Source organism: Pelodiscus sinensis, chromosome 19 (assembly GCF_052426305.1).
Source record: "Pelodiscus sinensis isolate ZL-2025 chromosome 19, ASM5242630v1, whole genome shotgun sequence".
In the NCBI taxonomy this organism is placed as follows: domain Eukaryota; kingdom Metazoa; phylum Chordata; order Testudines; family Trionychidae; genus Pelodiscus; species Pelodiscus sinensis.
The window spans coordinates 5327124-5343604 of record NC_143070.1 but is presented as its reverse complement, the minus strand read 5'-3'; the positions used below and the strand labels follow the sequence as shown (position 1 = coordinate 5343604).

At 50.8% G+C, this 16481-nt stretch overlaps 2 protein-coding genes and 1 pseudogene across 3 annotated transcripts in view; all 3 read left to right on the top strand.

Annotated features, from left to right (window-relative positions):
- Positions 1-2572: 2572 nt before the first annotated feature.
- LOC142823248 (uncharacterized) overlaps positions 2573-16481 on the top strand; it is a 47090-nt gene continuing 33181 nt past the window's right edge. Inside the window, exon 1 of one of the 2 annotated variants that reach the window (XM_089770823.1) lies at positions 2573-2678. The gene's annotated coding sequence lies outside the window, so the exon portion shown is untranslated. The remainder of the gene's footprint in view (positions 2679-16481) is intronic. The other variant, XM_089770822.1, reaches the window with a different exon arrangement.
- LOC149522071 (uncharacterized) lies at positions 4420-8548 on the top strand (annotated as a pseudogene).
- On the top strand, positions 10369-16436 carry LOC106731661 (uncharacterized). The gene is made up of 2 exons (XM_089770859.1): positions 10369-10417; positions 11440-16436. Exons 1-2 carry the CDS (start codon positions 10384-10386, stop codon positions 12579-12581), a joined length of 1176 nt encoding a protein of 391 aa, XP_089626985.1. The 5' UTR covers positions 10369-10383; the 3' UTR covers positions 12582-16436.

Sequence of the window (16481 nt, the reverse complement as noted above, 5' to 3'; positions counted from 1 at the left end):
AGTGAACCCCATGGCAATCCCTGGAAGGGTCCATGTCTGTGTGAAACTCTCGGAGGAGGAAAATCAGGTGCTGATTTCTTCTGCTGTCTAAGTGCCCCGTACTACATTCTCTGTCTCACATACACATACAGTCCCCCAATACACACATACACACACACACACATCATCATCTCAGAGATGTTCACACATCCCACACATGCACACCCTCTCTTTCACACACATACACAGTCCCCCAACACACACACCCTCACTCTGTCTCAGGCACATGCACACACTCCCCGACACACACACACAAACTCTTGCACACCCAGCCTCCCAAACACACACACACACACACATGCTTTCTCATACACACACTCCTCCCAACACATACCCACTTTCACATATGTACACACACTCCCGCAACACACACACTCTTTGCCTCACAGATACACACACTCCCCCCCCACACACACTTACATTGTCTCTCCTGCATGCGCACACACATTTTAGTTTTTTCACTGGTCTGTGCCTTTTCATGATGTTATTTCTCTTAGACTGATATTTAATTATCTGACCCATGAGTTCTAAAATGCCTCACCTGACCTGGCTGTAATTACCTTTAGGACTGTATTGTGCCTTGTCTCATATTCTTTTGCTCCTGGTACAGGACAGTCTTTGCTTATGCTCCCAGGTCCTTGGTACCTCTGGCATTTTCCCTGGAACCTGGAGGTTCTACTTTCTGGAGCATAAATGTTCGGGAAAAGGTTCAGAAAAGGGCAACCAAAATGACTAGGGGTTTGGAACGGGTCCCATATGAAGAGAGATTAAAAAGACTTGGACTTATCAGCTTAGAAAAGAGGACAGTAAGGGGAGATAGGATAGAGGTCTATAAAATCATGACTGGTGTGGAAAAAGTGAATAAGGAAAAGTGATTTACTTATTCCCACAATATAAGAACTAGGGGTCACCAAATGAAATGAATAGGCAGCAGGTTTAAAACAAACAAGGATGTTTTTATTAACTCAGCACACAGTCAACCTGTGGAACTCCTTGCCAGAGGACGTGGGGAAGTCCAGGACTTTAACGGGGTTCAAAAAAGAGCTAGATAGATTAGGGAAGTTAGGTCCATCAATGGTTATTAGCCAGGATGGGTAGGAATGGTGTCCCTAGCCTCTGTTTCTCTCGAGGTAGGTGACAGGGGAGGGATCACATGAGGATTACCTGTTGTGTTCCCTCCCTCTGAGGCATCTGGTATTGGCTGCTGTTGGCAGACAGGATACTGGGCTAGATGGACCTTTGGTCTGACCCTAGTATGGCCGTTCTTATGAAAACTGATGGATTTCCTGCTGAAATCTAGAAACTGCCCATAAACTTGGGCTTTTCTAGGACTTCAGATAACCGTCCCTCGACAGGACAAGGATCCTATTTTGTCTCACAACCCCGAGAGATATTTGCTCTCTCTCTTTCTAGACAGGTTTCTTTGCCGCACAATGTTTCATTCTGTTGGTTTTGCTATGCAACTGGCTACCTGGTCTTCAGTGTCTCTCTTACCTGCCCCATTCTCCTTTTAAAAAAAATTATAATTACCCCCAGTACCTACAGTTTTCAGACACACACCATTTTTTTTTCTACCATTGCAACACATTTGTTTAAACAACTTAATCATAGCCCGGCAGGTGATGAAATTTGTGGGTGTCAAAAGTACAAAAATAATAAAGCTCTGTAAAACTTAAAAATTCAGTTTTCTCCAAATTTCAGTTGTGTTGACGTATCCCCCAGACTTCTCCCGAGTACCCTTAAGGGTACTCTACCACTAGTTGAGAAATACTGGTGGAAATCATCCCAGCCAGGGCTTTGTCAAGCCAGGACTTAAAAACCTCTAGGGATGGAGATTCCACCAGGTATCTAAGAAGGGGAAAGAGTAAAAAATTTCTACCCATCCATCATTTCCCCTTAGAATCATAGAACTGGAAGAGACCTCAGAAGGTCATCAAGTCCAGCCCCCTGCTCTAGGCAGGACCAATCCCAACTAAATCAACCCAGCCAGGGCTTTGTCAAGCCAAGACTTAAACACCTCTAGGGATGGAGACTCCACTACTTCCCTAGGGAACCCCTCCCAGTGCCTCACTACCCTTTTCTAAGGGCAGCTCCTGTTCGCCCTGTGGGAAACCCCACATACATTTTGCCAACTGAAGGGGAAATGCATAAAACCCTCCCAGGAAGAGATGGAGAAAACTCCCATCTCAGGGGATCTTGCTTCTCAGAGCCATGGGGAAGCCCCGAACCGCCTGGGGGCTGCGTGTGTCCCCCCCACGGGTTTTTAGTTCTGCGGTGGGGCAGCGGCCCCTGGTAGAAAAAAAGTCTCCTCCTCCATTGTATCCGGTGTAGTTGGCTCCCCGTAGCCACGACCCCCGCCCCTCGCAGCCCCCCGGCCTCTATGGGGCTCGGCCGGGCGCACTGAGGCTGCGGGCGCGGCGGGGGCGCGGCGCTCCGCGGAGCCGCGTGGGAAGAGGCGGGCGCAGGAGCTGCGGCGCGGCGGGGGAGAGGCTGGGAACCGGTCCCGCCTCTCGGTTCCCTTCCTAGGTCAGCGGCTGCCTCCGCCCCCTGCCCTGGGAACCCGGCCCGGCGCGCCTGGGGGAGATTTTCACCCTGGGACCCTCCGCAGCCAAAGCCTGGGGCAGCCCCGCGCTCTGCAGGTAACGGGGAGATCTGGGGGGGGGGGGCTGGGAAGCGACTCTGCGCTGCGGGTGGAAAAGGGGGGGTCGCTGCCGGTGCAGGGCGAGAAACTTGGCAAGTGTTTTACAGTCGCTGCTTTGTTCCAGTCCGTCCGCCAGGAGTCGCTGCTGCCCAGAGCCGGTTCCCACGCCCTGGAGCGTGGGAAAGGGCGAGGAATTTGAAAACAGTCCTGTGGCCCCTCCGAGGCTAACACAATATAGAGAAGCTGCCTAGGGGGGGTTGTGGGATCTCCATGGGGGGCGGGTATTTAAGAGCAGGTTGGACAGACACCTGTCAGGGATGAGCTAGATCGGACCACCAACCAGCTGGTCGATTGCGGGGGCATGGCCAGTCGATGGTGAGGTGTTCCCAGCCCCCCTCCTTGGTCCCGCCCCCGGGAGCAGCCCACAGGGACGCTTCCGCCTCCCACCAAAATGGACCTTCCATCCCCACCACGGCTGGCGCGCTTCCCTGAGAAGTCCTATCTGGTGCAAAGCCGCAGGACTTCCGGCCCCCACGCGCAGGGAGGGAGGAAGGCGGGCAGCGTGGGGAAGGAAGGGGAGACGAGGAAGCGTGCGGTCCGCCCCTGCCCACAACAGCACGTGCGCTTTCTTGTCTTCCCTTGCTTCCCCGGAGGTGGTGGTGTGGGTTTTAAGATGGTGGCGCAGGGTCCAGAGCAGCTGGATTGATAAGGACCTGCACATGTGCTTTGTCCAGCACTACCCACAGATCCTGCCCCAGAGATCCTTGTCCCTGGAGGCCCCCAGGGACTGGAAGAGCTGCCCCTTCCCCCTTTCCGTGGCCAGATCCCCACCAGCACCCTGCCCCTTGGCCATACACCCATCAGCACCCTGCCCCTTCCCCCTCTCTCCTGGTTAGATACCTACCCCCAGCTTGTTCCTGTACCCCACTTCCCACCCAGAATCTGCAGCCCATCCCTATCCCACTCACTGGCAGCCCTGTCCCGCACACTGGATCCCTCATTTTTGACCCCACCTCAGAGTGTAGAGGAGCCCACAAAATCCACTAACCCCAGAAGAATTAATCTGGCCTGAGGCCTTGAATCTCGGTCTTACCTACCCTCCCCTGCCTATGGGCTGGAGTGCCAGGGGTGTGAGGTGTCTCAGTTGGGACCACATCAGTGAGGCTTGGGGGTTATGCAGGAATTGGTTTTTTGCATCTGATTGATTTTCCTGTGTGTCAGTGGCTCCTGACCCAAAACAGGTTCCCCACCCCGCCCATAAATAAAGACACTGCTGAAACATTTTGTGTTGGATGTAATATTTTTATTTAAAAATGAAGCCTGGCCAACAAGCCCCGAATTGGGACCAAGCCCCCATCTGGCTACTGCATCATAACATCCCTGCACACACCCCGAGACCCAAATCCTGAGCCCATCATACACCTGAACCCCCTGCCATGAGCCCCTCACATCTCCAAACTCCTGCACTCCCACATCCCCAGACTTGATCCACAACACTCCTGCACCATCCACACACCGTGCGATCCTTTGAAACCTCGAGTCTCACATCGCATGTGTCCCAAGGGAGTTGACAGCTGGAAACTTGAAGCCTAAAAGGGGTTAACCTTGGTGGATCGGAGAGGAGGGTCACAATTTCAGCTGCCCCACAACCAACAAATGGGTAAGTACATTTCACCTTTCTGTGTCATCTTTCACCTTGGGGCTGTTCCCCTGTCTTCCCTTTTGGCCTGGCTCGGAGAATGCCTCTGGATTCTCTCTCTGTTCCAGCACGTGAAGGGAAGGCGTGTAAGAAAGAGGAGGAGAATTCCCAGCAGGAAAGCCCTGCGCAGATGGAACTCCCTGGGGTAGTATCAGAAAGATACGAACGTAACACTTCCTGGAGTGTCGACCAAGGAACATCCTGTGAGAGCCGAGGCGTGTCAGAGAGAAACCAGGTGCAGAAGGACTTGTGAAGAAGACGACATGGACCTCAAGGAAAGCCCAACCCAGTAAGGAATCCGCCCACAAGAAAGAAAAAAATTCACGTACAAAGTGTGGGGAAGTTTCTGTTTCATATCACTGTTTGTTAGACACCTGAAAACCCACAGCGGTGAAAAACCCTAGAAACACCTTGAGTGTGGGAAAGGTTTAGGGACAGCTCTCCTCTTCTGAGACATCAAAGACTTCACACAAGCGACAGACCTTATAAACCAGTGGTCCCCAACCATTTGAGGTTGCCGGGCGCCAGGGGGTGTGGCCGTTCACCCGCCGGGCACCAGAGGGTGGGGCCCCCCCTTGCGTGCCCGGGGGCGGCCCCCCCATAGCCGCATGCCCGGGGCCAGGCCCACCCCCAAGCATCGCGCGCCCGGGGCCTGCGCTCCCCCCATGCGCCGCGTGCCCAGAGCGCGGGCAGCCAATCTGCGGCGCCCCCAGGGCCGGCGCTCACCGTGCACCATGCGCCCGGGTCCGGTTCCGGCACCGCGCATGCGCCATGTGCCTGGGGCCAGGCCAGCCCTGAGCACTTGGCGGGCGCACACAAATGCCCCCACGGGCGCCATGGCGCCCGCAGGCACCGTGTTGGGGACCACTGTTATAAACGCATTGATTCGGAGAAAGAGGTGACTGGCAAAGTGCATTTTATTTCACCTCACGTAATCCACACAGGAGAGAAACTGTATAAATGCCAGAAGTATGGGATGAGTTTCAGTTGGAAGTCAAGCCTAATTCGACATCAGAAAGTTCATACAGGAAAGGAACCATTTCAATGCACGGAGTGTGGAAACCAGTTTAGTGACAAGTCACGCCTAGTGGGACATCAGAAAATTCACAGAGGATTTTCTGTGGCTTGTCTGTGAAACCCTATAAATGCCTTGAGTGTGGGAAAGTTTTTTTGAGAGCTCCCACCTTCTTGCACATCAGAGAACTCACACGGGAGAGAAGCCCCACAAATGCCTTGACCATGGAAAATGTTTTAGTGACAACTCAAAATTTCTTGCACATCAGAGGATCCACACAGGAGAAAAACCTTATAAATGTCTTGAGTGTGGGAAAAGATTCCTTCAAAGCTCAAATCTTACTCTCCATCAGTGAATCCATACCAAAGAAATGACCTAGAAATGCCCTGAGTGTGGGAAAACCTTCAATCAGAGTTTACATCTGACTAGACTCCAGAAAATTCACCTGGGAGAAATACCTCACACATGCCTTGATTGCAGGGAAATGTTTAGTGACAAATCACATCTTACAGTACATCGGAAAACCCAAACTAGAGAAAGACCCTATAAGTGCATTAATTGTGGGCGAAAGTTTTGTGACCAAGCACACCTTATTACACACCAGAGAACCCATACTGGAGAGAAGCCCTATACATGCATTCACTGTGCAAAAACTTTTTCTAAGAGTTCAGATCTTATTTCACATCATAGAATCCACATGGAAGAGAAACCGTACAAATGCCAGGACTGTGAGATGAGTTTCAGTTGAAAGTCAAACCTAATTCGACATCATTGGACCCATATAGGAGAGACACCGTATGAATGCCCTGAGTGTGGAAAAGAGTTTTGTGACAACTCCCACTTTCTTTCACATCAGAGGACTCACATAGGCAAGAAACCCTATAAATGCGTTGAGTGTGGAAAAAGTTTTTGTGAGAGCTTCCATCTTCTTCCACATCAGAGAACTCACATGGGAGAGAAGCCCTTTAAATGCCTTGAGTGTAGGAAAAGATTCCTTAAAATTACAAATCTTTCAGTGTGTGAGCGAATCCATACTGGAGAAACACCCTATACATGTCCTGACTGTGGGGAAAAAATTCAGAGAATCCACATAAGAGAAAAACTTCATACATGCCTTGGCGGTGAGGAAATACTTAGTGATAAAGCAGAATTTAATACACCTCAGAGAACCCACACCAGAGAGAACTCTTACAAATACTTTGAACAAGGGAGAAATTGTAATGATAAAGCCCTGTTTACTGCCCATCAGGCAACCCATACAAGAGAGAAACCCTATCAGTGCCTTTGCTGTGGGAAAACTTTTTGTCAGAGCTCAGATCTTATTTCGCATCACAGAATCCATATGGGAGAGAAACTGCATAAATGCCAGGACTGTGGGAGGAGTTTCAATCAGAGGTCAAACCTATTTCGACATCAGGAGAGACACCGTATCCATGCACTGTGTGTGGAAAAGAATTTAGTGACAAGTCACAACTTAGGGAACATCAAGTATACTGATCTTGCGCACACCCATGGCCATGAGAGGTGTGTGGTGTTCGAATCATTATCATTCTAAATCACCCCAACAAACAAACACCAGTGGTAAAGCAGGCAAGGGGCAAGCTGAGGCTACGTCTAGACTACCTGTGGCATCCGAAGAAAATATGAAAATGAGGCGTGAATTTCTTCCGATCCCTTTTTCGGAAGAGGTTTTTTTTTTTTTGGAAAAAAAAAAAAAAAGCTGTCTCGACCAGGTTTTTCACACGAAAACCCCCTTTTTTGAAAGAACCCTGTAAACCTCAATTTTTGAGGAATAAGGGTTCTTTTGAAAAAGGGGGGTTTGCGTGAAAACCCCCATCTAGACTGCTTTTTTTTTTTTTAAACTTCCAAAAAAGGGATCAGAAGAAGATATGCAAATTCGTGCCTAATTTGCATATCTTCTTTTGGAAGTCACAGGTAGTCTAGATGTAGCCTGAGAGGCTGAGATTGAAATAGAGAGAGGGCTTGCTGCTGGTGTTCCCTCTAATTTCCATGTGCAGAATGAATTTTGTTACGTGCGCCCATATGGAGTTGATGTATGACCCACCACCTTCACGTTGGGGCACATAACATTTCTTCTGCGCGTGGACAGTCTGTGGCGGGGGTGGGGGCGGAGGGGTTCGGGGGATGGGGAGGCTTGGGGGATGACACCTCTGGTTGGGGGTGCCAGCTCTGGGATGGGATGAGGAGTTTGGGGTGGAGGAAAGGGCTCAGGGCTGGGGCAAAGGGTTGGGGTGAAGGCTGTGACTTGGGGGTGCGGGATCTGGGATGGTTCTGGGGATGAGGGATTCAGGTTTCAGGCTCTCCCCCAGGAAAGAGGGCTCCACCCAGTCCTCTCTCACTGCAGCAGGTCCCGTGAAGCTGGGTTGGGCGGGGGCTGGAGAATTTACCTCCCAGCTACGGGAGTTTTGAAAAGGTGCCTCTCCCAGGACCCCTGGATACAGGTCTAGCATCAGGGACCCTGGAAGGCAGAAGAGTCCCCAGCGGCCAGCAAGCAGGGACCGAGAATGGAGACCACTGGACTGGCGGTGGAGACCCCCAGAGGCAGCGGGACCCCCGGGCCCAGTGGCTGAAAGCAGCAGAACCCCCAGCAGCCAGGACCTGAAAAGTGGGGGAGCATCCTGTGCCCTGAACCCCAAGGCCAAGAGCAGAGCCCACGGTACGGGCAGCAGGGAGCCAGGGACCCTGGCATGGGGCACAGAATCCCTTACTGCCCGCACCTATGGCTGAGTATTATTATTAGAGCGTAAGGGCCAACTAAGAGTCTCCCTGGGGCTAGGACCGGTCCAGACAGAGCAGCAGATCCCAGCCTGGAAAGAAGCCAGGGAACTAATCCACAGCCCTGTTCGGCCTTCTCCCTCCGAGCACAAACCAGGGCCCTGTGGGAACAGCCGGTAAGGATCTTCCCCCTTCCCAACTCCCATCCCCCAGGCCAAAGTGAGAGCCACTGTAAAGATGCTCCAGGCCGACAGGAGCACTCGGAGGTAAACTTCCCCCTTCCCCACCCCGCACCTCCGCACGTGGCAGAATCTACGTGTGCGGGAGAAGTTCTCACATGGACAGTGAGCTGTGCGCACGAGCACTTGTGTCAGTGCATCTCGTGCTGCTTGGGGGAGGGAAGGGGGCTTATTCAACCCCCCTATGGGTATGTCTACACTACCCCGCTAGTTCGAACTAGCGGGGTAATGTATGCATACCGCACTTGCTAATGAAGCCCGGGATTTGAATTTCCCGGGCTTCATTAGCATAAGCGGGGAGCCGCCATTTTTAAATCCCCGCTGCTTCGAACCCCGTGTAGCGCGGCTACACGGGGCTCGAACTAGGTAGTTCGGACTAGGGTCCTATTCCGAACTACCGGTACTCCTCGTGAAACGAGGTGTACCGGTAGTTCGGAATAGGCACCCTAGTCCGAACTACCTAGTTCGAGCCCCGTGTAGCCGCGCTACACGGGGTTCGAAGCAGCGGGGATTTAAAAATGGCGGCTCCCCGCTTATGCTAATGAAGCCCGGGAAATTCAAATCCCGGGCTTCATTAGCAAGTGCGGTATGCATACATTACCCCGCTAGTTCGAACTAGCGGGGTAGTGTAGACATACCCTATGTGACATAATGTAGCCTTAGGAAGGGTAACGCAAATGCACAACCCCACCGGAGGATGGGTAGGAACACTGTCCCTAGCCTCTGTTTCTCTGGAGGTGGATGACCGGGGAGGGATCATGTGAGGATTACTTGTTATTTTCCCTCCCTCTGGGGCATCTGGTATTGGCCACTGTGGGCAGACAGGATACTGGCTAGGTGGACCTTTGGTCTGACTCAATATGATCGTTCTTATATGATTATGATGGTTTTATTTAGAAGCAATAAGATATTCGTATGTCTTATTCTTTATCCCTTTTTCAATGATTCCTAACATTCTGTTTGCTTGTTTGACTGCTGCTGCACGTGGAGTGGATGTTTTCAGAGAGCTATCCACAATGACACCAAGATCTCTCGCTTGAGTAGCTGTAGCTAAACTAGTCCCCATCATATTGTATGTATAGCTGAGATTATTTTTTCCGACGTGCATTACTTTACATTTCTCAACATTACATTTCATTTTCCATTTTGTTGCCCAATCACTTAGTTGTATGAGTTCTTTTTGAAGCTCTTCACAGTCTGCTTTGGCCTTAACTATCTTGAGCAGTTTAGTATCATCTGCAAATCACTGTTTACCCCTTTCTCTAGATCATTTATAAATAAGTTGAATAGGATTGGTCCCAGAACAATTATTGAGGGAATCGCATGATCACATATAAAAGGCTCATAGGATGAGATTTTTATTATAAATGCAGGTTAATGATCATTTCATTGAATTCACACAAATGGGGGAAACATATTACCATCAAAAATCATTGAAAGGTACAGACAAGCCAAGTGAGAAAAAAAAGTTGCTTTAGAATTTCTTAGAATAGTGATAGAAATGTAGCCGTGTTAGTCTGGGGTAGCTGAAGCAAAATGCAGGACAATGTAGCACTTTAAAGACTAACAAGATGGTTTATTAGATGATGAGCTTTCGTGGGTCTGGCCCACGAAAGCTCATCGTCTAATAAACCATCTTGTTAGTCTTTAAAGTGCTACATTGTCCTGCATTTTGCTTTAGAATTTCTTAGAGTGTGATGTAAGGATAAGGACTATCATAAGAACTAGAAACAAAGAGGTAGCATATTTAAACCAAACAAAGGAAAGTATTTGTTCGCTCAGCGCACAGTCAACCTGTGGAACTCCTTGCCGGAGGATGTTGTAAAGACAGGACTTTAACAGGGTTCAAAAAAGAGCTACATAAATTCACAGAGGATAGGGCCATCAATATGTATTAGCCAGAGCTGAGCGGTGGACTCTTCTTGTTTCAGATGCGGGTGACCTTCAAGGAGGAGGCTGTGTATTTCACCCAGGGGCAGAGGGCGCTGCTCAGAGAGCCCTTGACAGGGACATCATGCAGGAGAACTACGAGGCGGTGACCTCACTGGGTAAGGGAGTCCCGTCCCCTTGGCTATTAGAAGCTGGGAGTAGATGTAACCAGTTTGGCTTCTATTAAGTTACGTCTACACAGCATCTGGGAGGTGTGTGATTCTAGCTCAGCTAGATTTACATGTAGTAGTTTGGCTAGAGCCACGCAGTGACAGAATCTTTGTATTCTACTCCCTGTCCGTATTCATGAATATCTCCTCCCCTCCCTTCCTGCAATAAGCTCCATCCGCAGGGCAGATGTCACCCACTAACACTAAACAAGATCTGGCAGCAGGTTCCTCCCCAACTTTACCTCCCTCTGAGCCTTCGGAAGGGATGTGGAAGCGGAATCCAGCTTCTCCATTGTGAGTCCGTGGTACTCTCTTAGAAGTAGGTTATTTCTTCCCAGCACATTTTACATTTTAAATTTCTAGTTTAAACCTCTGTCCCTGGCTTCACCCTGTGGTGTCATTGCTGTATCTGTTGCTTTTGCCGGCAGAGAGTATGGAAATGAGGCACTGATTAACATTTTGTTGCACTTCATTTGCATAATCTGAGTCGTTTTTGCGCAAGGGGTTTTTGCATAAAAACAAGCAGTCCAGAGAGGCATAAGGATCTTGCACAAAAGGGGGTTTTGCACAAAAAGGAAACGTCCACGCGGCTTGTTTTTGCGCCAAAACCCCTTGCGCAAAAAAGTCTTGAATAGATGATGCAAATGAAGCACCACAACATGCTAATCAGCGCTTCATTTGCATACTCTCTGCCGGTAAAAGCGGGCAGTGTAGACATAGCCTGGGAAACTAGAGTGTGAGGCAGAACTGAAAATAAAGAGGAGTCTGCACGCTTAGAAGATGAGGAGGAAGTTTCCAGCTGTAATCGATCATCAAGACCCACTTCAGAAATGCAAAAGATACCAGTGGGTTGGGTAATGCTCCCTTTTCTGTCTGCACGGCAGCTGTTGTGTTGTGTGTCTCCTCTTGGCCACTCCCCTTTTTTTCCCACGGGATGACTTGTGTCTGGATTCTCTCTCTGTGTCTTCCAGAGGGTGCTGGGTTGATGAGCGAGCATGAGGAGACTCCACAGCCGGAAAGTTGTGGCAATGTGGATCCGCAGGGACTGATATTGGGAAGATCTAAGGGGCATTTTTCTGAGAAACAAAGACCCCCAAAACCCCATGGAAATCAGCGCGGGTCAGAAATGCCACTGGGATGTGACCCAGGGAAGACAACGTGTAAACCCAAAAACGATGGTGGAGATTGGAAGAACCTCAAGGAAACCAGAGCGCAGCAGAGAATCCCCACAACAGAAAAAAAGAACACATGCACGGAGTGTGGGAAAAGCTTCATTCGGCGATCAAGCCTTGTTTCCCATCAGAGGATCCACACAGGAGAGAAACCCTACAAGTGCCTTGACTGTGGGAAAGGTTTCAGTCAGAGCTCAGATCTTATTTCCCATCGGATGATCCACACGGGAGAAAAACCCTATAAGTGCCTCGACTGCGGGAAAAGTTTCAACCAGGGTTCCCATCTGATTAGGCACGAGAGAACCCACACAGGTGAGAAACCCTATAAATGCCTGGAATGCGGGAAAAGCTTCATTCAGAGCTCAGATCTTATTTCCCACCAGAGAGCCCACCGGGGAGAAAGACCCTATAAATGCCTTTGCTGTGGGAAACAATTTTTTCATCGCTCGGATCTTGTGTCACATCACAGGATGCACACAGGCGAAACCGTCCATAAATGCCAGGACTGTGGGATAAATTTCAGTCGGCGGTCAAACCTCATTCGACATCAGAGGATCCACACAGGAGAAACCCCTTATCAATGCCCTGAGTGCGGCAAAGGATTCCATGACAAGTCCCGCCTTGTGGCACATCAGAAAATCCACCTGGGGGAGAACCCGTATAAATGCCTTGACTGTGGGAAAAAATTCAGTGACAACTCGCACCTTGTCACACATCGGCGAACCCACTCGGGAGAGAAACCCTATGCATGCCAGGACTGTGGGAAAAGCTTTATTCAGAGCTCAAATCTTATTGTACATCAGCGAATCCATACAGGAGAAAAACCCTATACATGCCCCGACTGCGGGAAACACTTTAATCGGCGTTCAAACCTGATCAAACACCAGAGAATCCACATAAGAGAAATCCCCTTCAATGCCTTGACTGTGGAAAAAACTTGAGTGACGAGTCACAAACTGGGTTTTACCCACGAAAGCGGATGCCCTGTAACTAAATCTGTTACTGTCTAAGGTGCCACAGGACTCCTTGATGTTGTGTCATGACTCAATGCACACTGAAGAGCCCCTGCTGGGGATGGATTCTATAAATGTCTGGATTGTGGGACGAGTTGAGTTCTGTTCTTATTTCACAGCAGAAGCTCCGGAGCAAACACAGATGCTCCTCCTCCATGCTGCAGCCCTGGCTGTTGAGCGGAGGGTCCTTTGAGGATTGTCAAGAGCAGGAAAACTCATCTGGGCACAAGTTTATTGGGTAGTCGAGTGGAGTACTCCACTACTCGCTTTCCCCACTTCTTGCTGCCTCTGTATCAGAGGCAGCAAGTTTGTGTGGGGGGGGGGGGAAATAGGAGACGGTGCTGGGGGGAGCCAGTTTAAAAGCTGGTTTCTTCCCCCCCCCCCCCCAGCACCATCTCTGCAGTGCCAGCTCCCCCACCCCTACTGCTCGGTCCTGGCTTGAGCCGGTTCCAGGCACTATCCCCGTTGCAGCTCTGCAGAGCGGCCCTTATCGATGAATAGTGTCGTCAATACAAATATCGACAACACAGTTAGCCAAATAACTGTCATTTAACACCTTTAAAGGAGACCGGGGTCAATCTGTTCTCCCGATTCTGAGCAAGAAGGAACGGTCGCTGGATTGTCGCCTTCTGTGAACCTTGCAGTGTTGTCCAGCCTGCTCTGTAGGGTGGGTGTTTCTCTCTTTGCTGAAGGCCTTTGGGTCACCTAGAGTCGTGTGACGTAACAGCAACAGGGACCACTGGATCCTGTAGGCTGGCCTCCCCCATATCTCAGGTCATCTACCCCACCCAGCCCTCCACACACTGAGCCCTACAGTGGAAATAAAACAGGCCCCATCTGCGCATATGAGTTTTGTCTGATGTGATGAAAAGTCGATTGATCGGGGACTTCACAAAATAAAAGCCCTTTGCAGGAAGGGGCCTATTTATTGTATTTGGTTTCCCCTCTCCCCCCACTACCATGAGAGCTACATGTGCTTTGAACTGTTATAATTTTACAGCACCCCTATATACCAACACCAATGGGTGGATGTGAGCAGCAGGCTGGGAGGCAGAGACTGAAACGGAGAAGGGGGGTTGTAGCCTGAGTCCTGTGAGGAGGTGTGACCCTATCAGGAGTGGGGAGAGCATAGGACATGGGGGAGATACAGAGCTGGGGACCAGCAGGGTTTTTTCTGGAGATCCAGATAGCTGAGGCTGAGAGCTGTTCAATCGCTGCACTGGTGCACGGTAGAGACAAAGCTGGCGCACGAGTGCTGGGTACAGCCAGCCTGGAATAGGAAAGGGCCCAGGCAGAAAGAACCAGACTGAGTATGATCCTGGATCGGGTTTATTACACTAAGGTGCCACCGGACTCCTCTTTTCTTCATTAATAAAACAGGTTTCCATGGACTATTTCTAACTTCACAGTCAGAAGTGAGGTACGCACAGAGCCAGAATGTCCACATCCAGCCAATTGTAACTTTACACGTGATATGTCCGTGTATAAAAGTGTAACACCGGGAGGGCAGGAATGCTAAAACACATGCATTATGAATGCCTGGTTCTCTTATTTGCATGGCCCGGACAGCATGCGTGGCACTTCGTGGACAGGCAAAAAGAGCAGGTCCTCTTCACAAGCTGACAATCTAAGAAGCAGTCAAGGCACAGACAGGCTGTGTCCAGACTCAGGGTTTTTTTGGGAAAAGTAGCCTTTTCCCGAAAAAACTTCCCCTGCGTCCAGACTCAAGCCACGTTCTTTCGAAATTATTTCGAAAGAACGCGGCTTTTCTTTCGATGGCGGTAAACCTCGTTTCACGAGGAAGAACGCCTTCTTTCGAAAGTTCCTCTTTCGAAAGAAGGCGTTCTTCAATGTAAATAGGGCTTCTTCAAAAGAGAGCATCCAGACTCGCTGGGTGCTCTCTTTCGAAAAAGCGGGTTGCTCTTTCGAAAGATCCGCCTGCAGTCTAGACGCGATCTTTCGAAAGAGGCTCTTTCGAAAGATGCTTTCGAAAGAGCCTCTTTCGAAAGAAGCCTGCAGTCTAGACATAGCCACAGAGAGAAGCACAGAGGTGAAAGGCCGCGGGTCTGCTGTGGTGTGCCGCTCCGGCACGCGCTGGCTGAGCCGCGGCAAAAGCCAGCGGGGAGCTAGTGAAAGCTGGCAGGGCCCCGGGTTGTGATAGGGCAGCGCCTGTAAGAAATGCTAAGTTACTTTCACCGCTGGAGACGAGAATTCAACCAAAGCCGTGGGCGGGGGCAGGGCGGTCCATCATGCGCCGTCAGGCTTCGGAGGGATGGGGGCTGGTAGAGATTGTTTAACATTCCAGGCAGCGTCCCCAAAGCCAGGCCTTCAAATAACCATGAGGCCGGGGCCCAAAAATGCCTGAGCCAGCACTCAGAGAGGTAGAAGCTCCGCCAGGACACCAGACATGCTGATGTTGGCCCTGGCTGTGGAGGCAGGACAGGACTTGGCTGCAATCGGTGCTTGAAGCAGCAGGCAAAACAGCTAAAATATGAGGGCGGGCGGGGGAAGGGGTCGTCCCCAGCCTTAGAGTTGCCTTTCCCTTCTGCCTTGGGGGTGCAGAGCCTTCCCGAGGGCCAGGTGCATGGCTGCGGTGCTCAGCGCTTGGGCCCGCTGTAGCCCACCCAGCGCTACCTGCCGCTGATCCTGCGGCTGCTCTGCCATCCTCTGCAGACAGCAACAACACGGCGCAGAAATTGCAGGCGAGGAGAAGGGAGGAACCCAGGGCAGGGACCCAGCCGGGGTGAGGGAGGTACTATAGACTCCTGCAGCAGCACACCCCAAGCTTCCCAGTACCGCTGCCAAGGGGGGAAAGGCACGCCCTGTCCCGGATCCCGCCTGACTGTGCTGGTGGGTGCCCATGCCGCTTGCGCAGCAGTGTGCAATGTGGCCTTTTTGTACGCGGGTGGCACAAAGGTACCCTAAAGGCAGTGATCTCACTTCCCTGCTTGGGTCTGAGTCAACCTGTGGAACTCCTTGCCAGAGGACGTGGGGAGGGCTAGAAATTTAATGGTTCAAAAAAGAGCGAGAGAGATTCATGGGGGTTAGGTCCCTCAATGGCTATTAGCCAGGATGGGTAGGAATGGTGTCCCTAGCCTCTGTTTCTCTGGAAGTGGGTGATAGGAGAGGGATCACGTGAGGATTCCTTGCTGTGTTCCCTCCCTCTGGGGCACCTGGTATAGGCCGCTGTCAGCAGACAGGACACTGGGCTAGATGGACCTTTGGTCTGACCCAGTGTGGCCGTTCTTATGTCTTGCCCCCAGTGTAGGGAGGGGGCTCCCTATCTTGCTAAGAGCCAATGAAATGATGCTGTGGTCCTGCCCCCTAAAGTTCCCAAGATAAGAGCATTCTGGAGGAGAACTAGAGCAGTACTGTGCCCAAGGCCGGCCCACAACATTTTGGCACCTGAGGCGGGGAGCTCAAATGATGCCCCCTCGCTTGGGCCAGAACTTAGAAGACTGTGTCTAGACTGGCAAGTTTTTCCGCAAAAGCAGCTGCTTGTGTGGAAAAACCTGCCAGCTGTCTACACTGGCCGCTTGAATTTCCACAAGAACACTGACGATCTCATGTAAGAAATCAGCGCTTCTTACGCAAATACTATGCTGCTCCCGTTCGGGCAAAAGTCCTTTTGCGCAAAAGGGCCAGTGTAGACAGCTCAGATTTGTTTTGCGCAAAAAAGCCCCGATCGCGAAAATGGGAATCGGGGCTATTTGGAGCAAAAGCGCGTCTAGATTGGCATGGATGCTTTTCCGCAAAAAATGCTTTTGCGGAAAAGCGTCCGTGCCAATCTAGACGCTCTTTTCCACAAATGCTTTTAACGGAAAACTT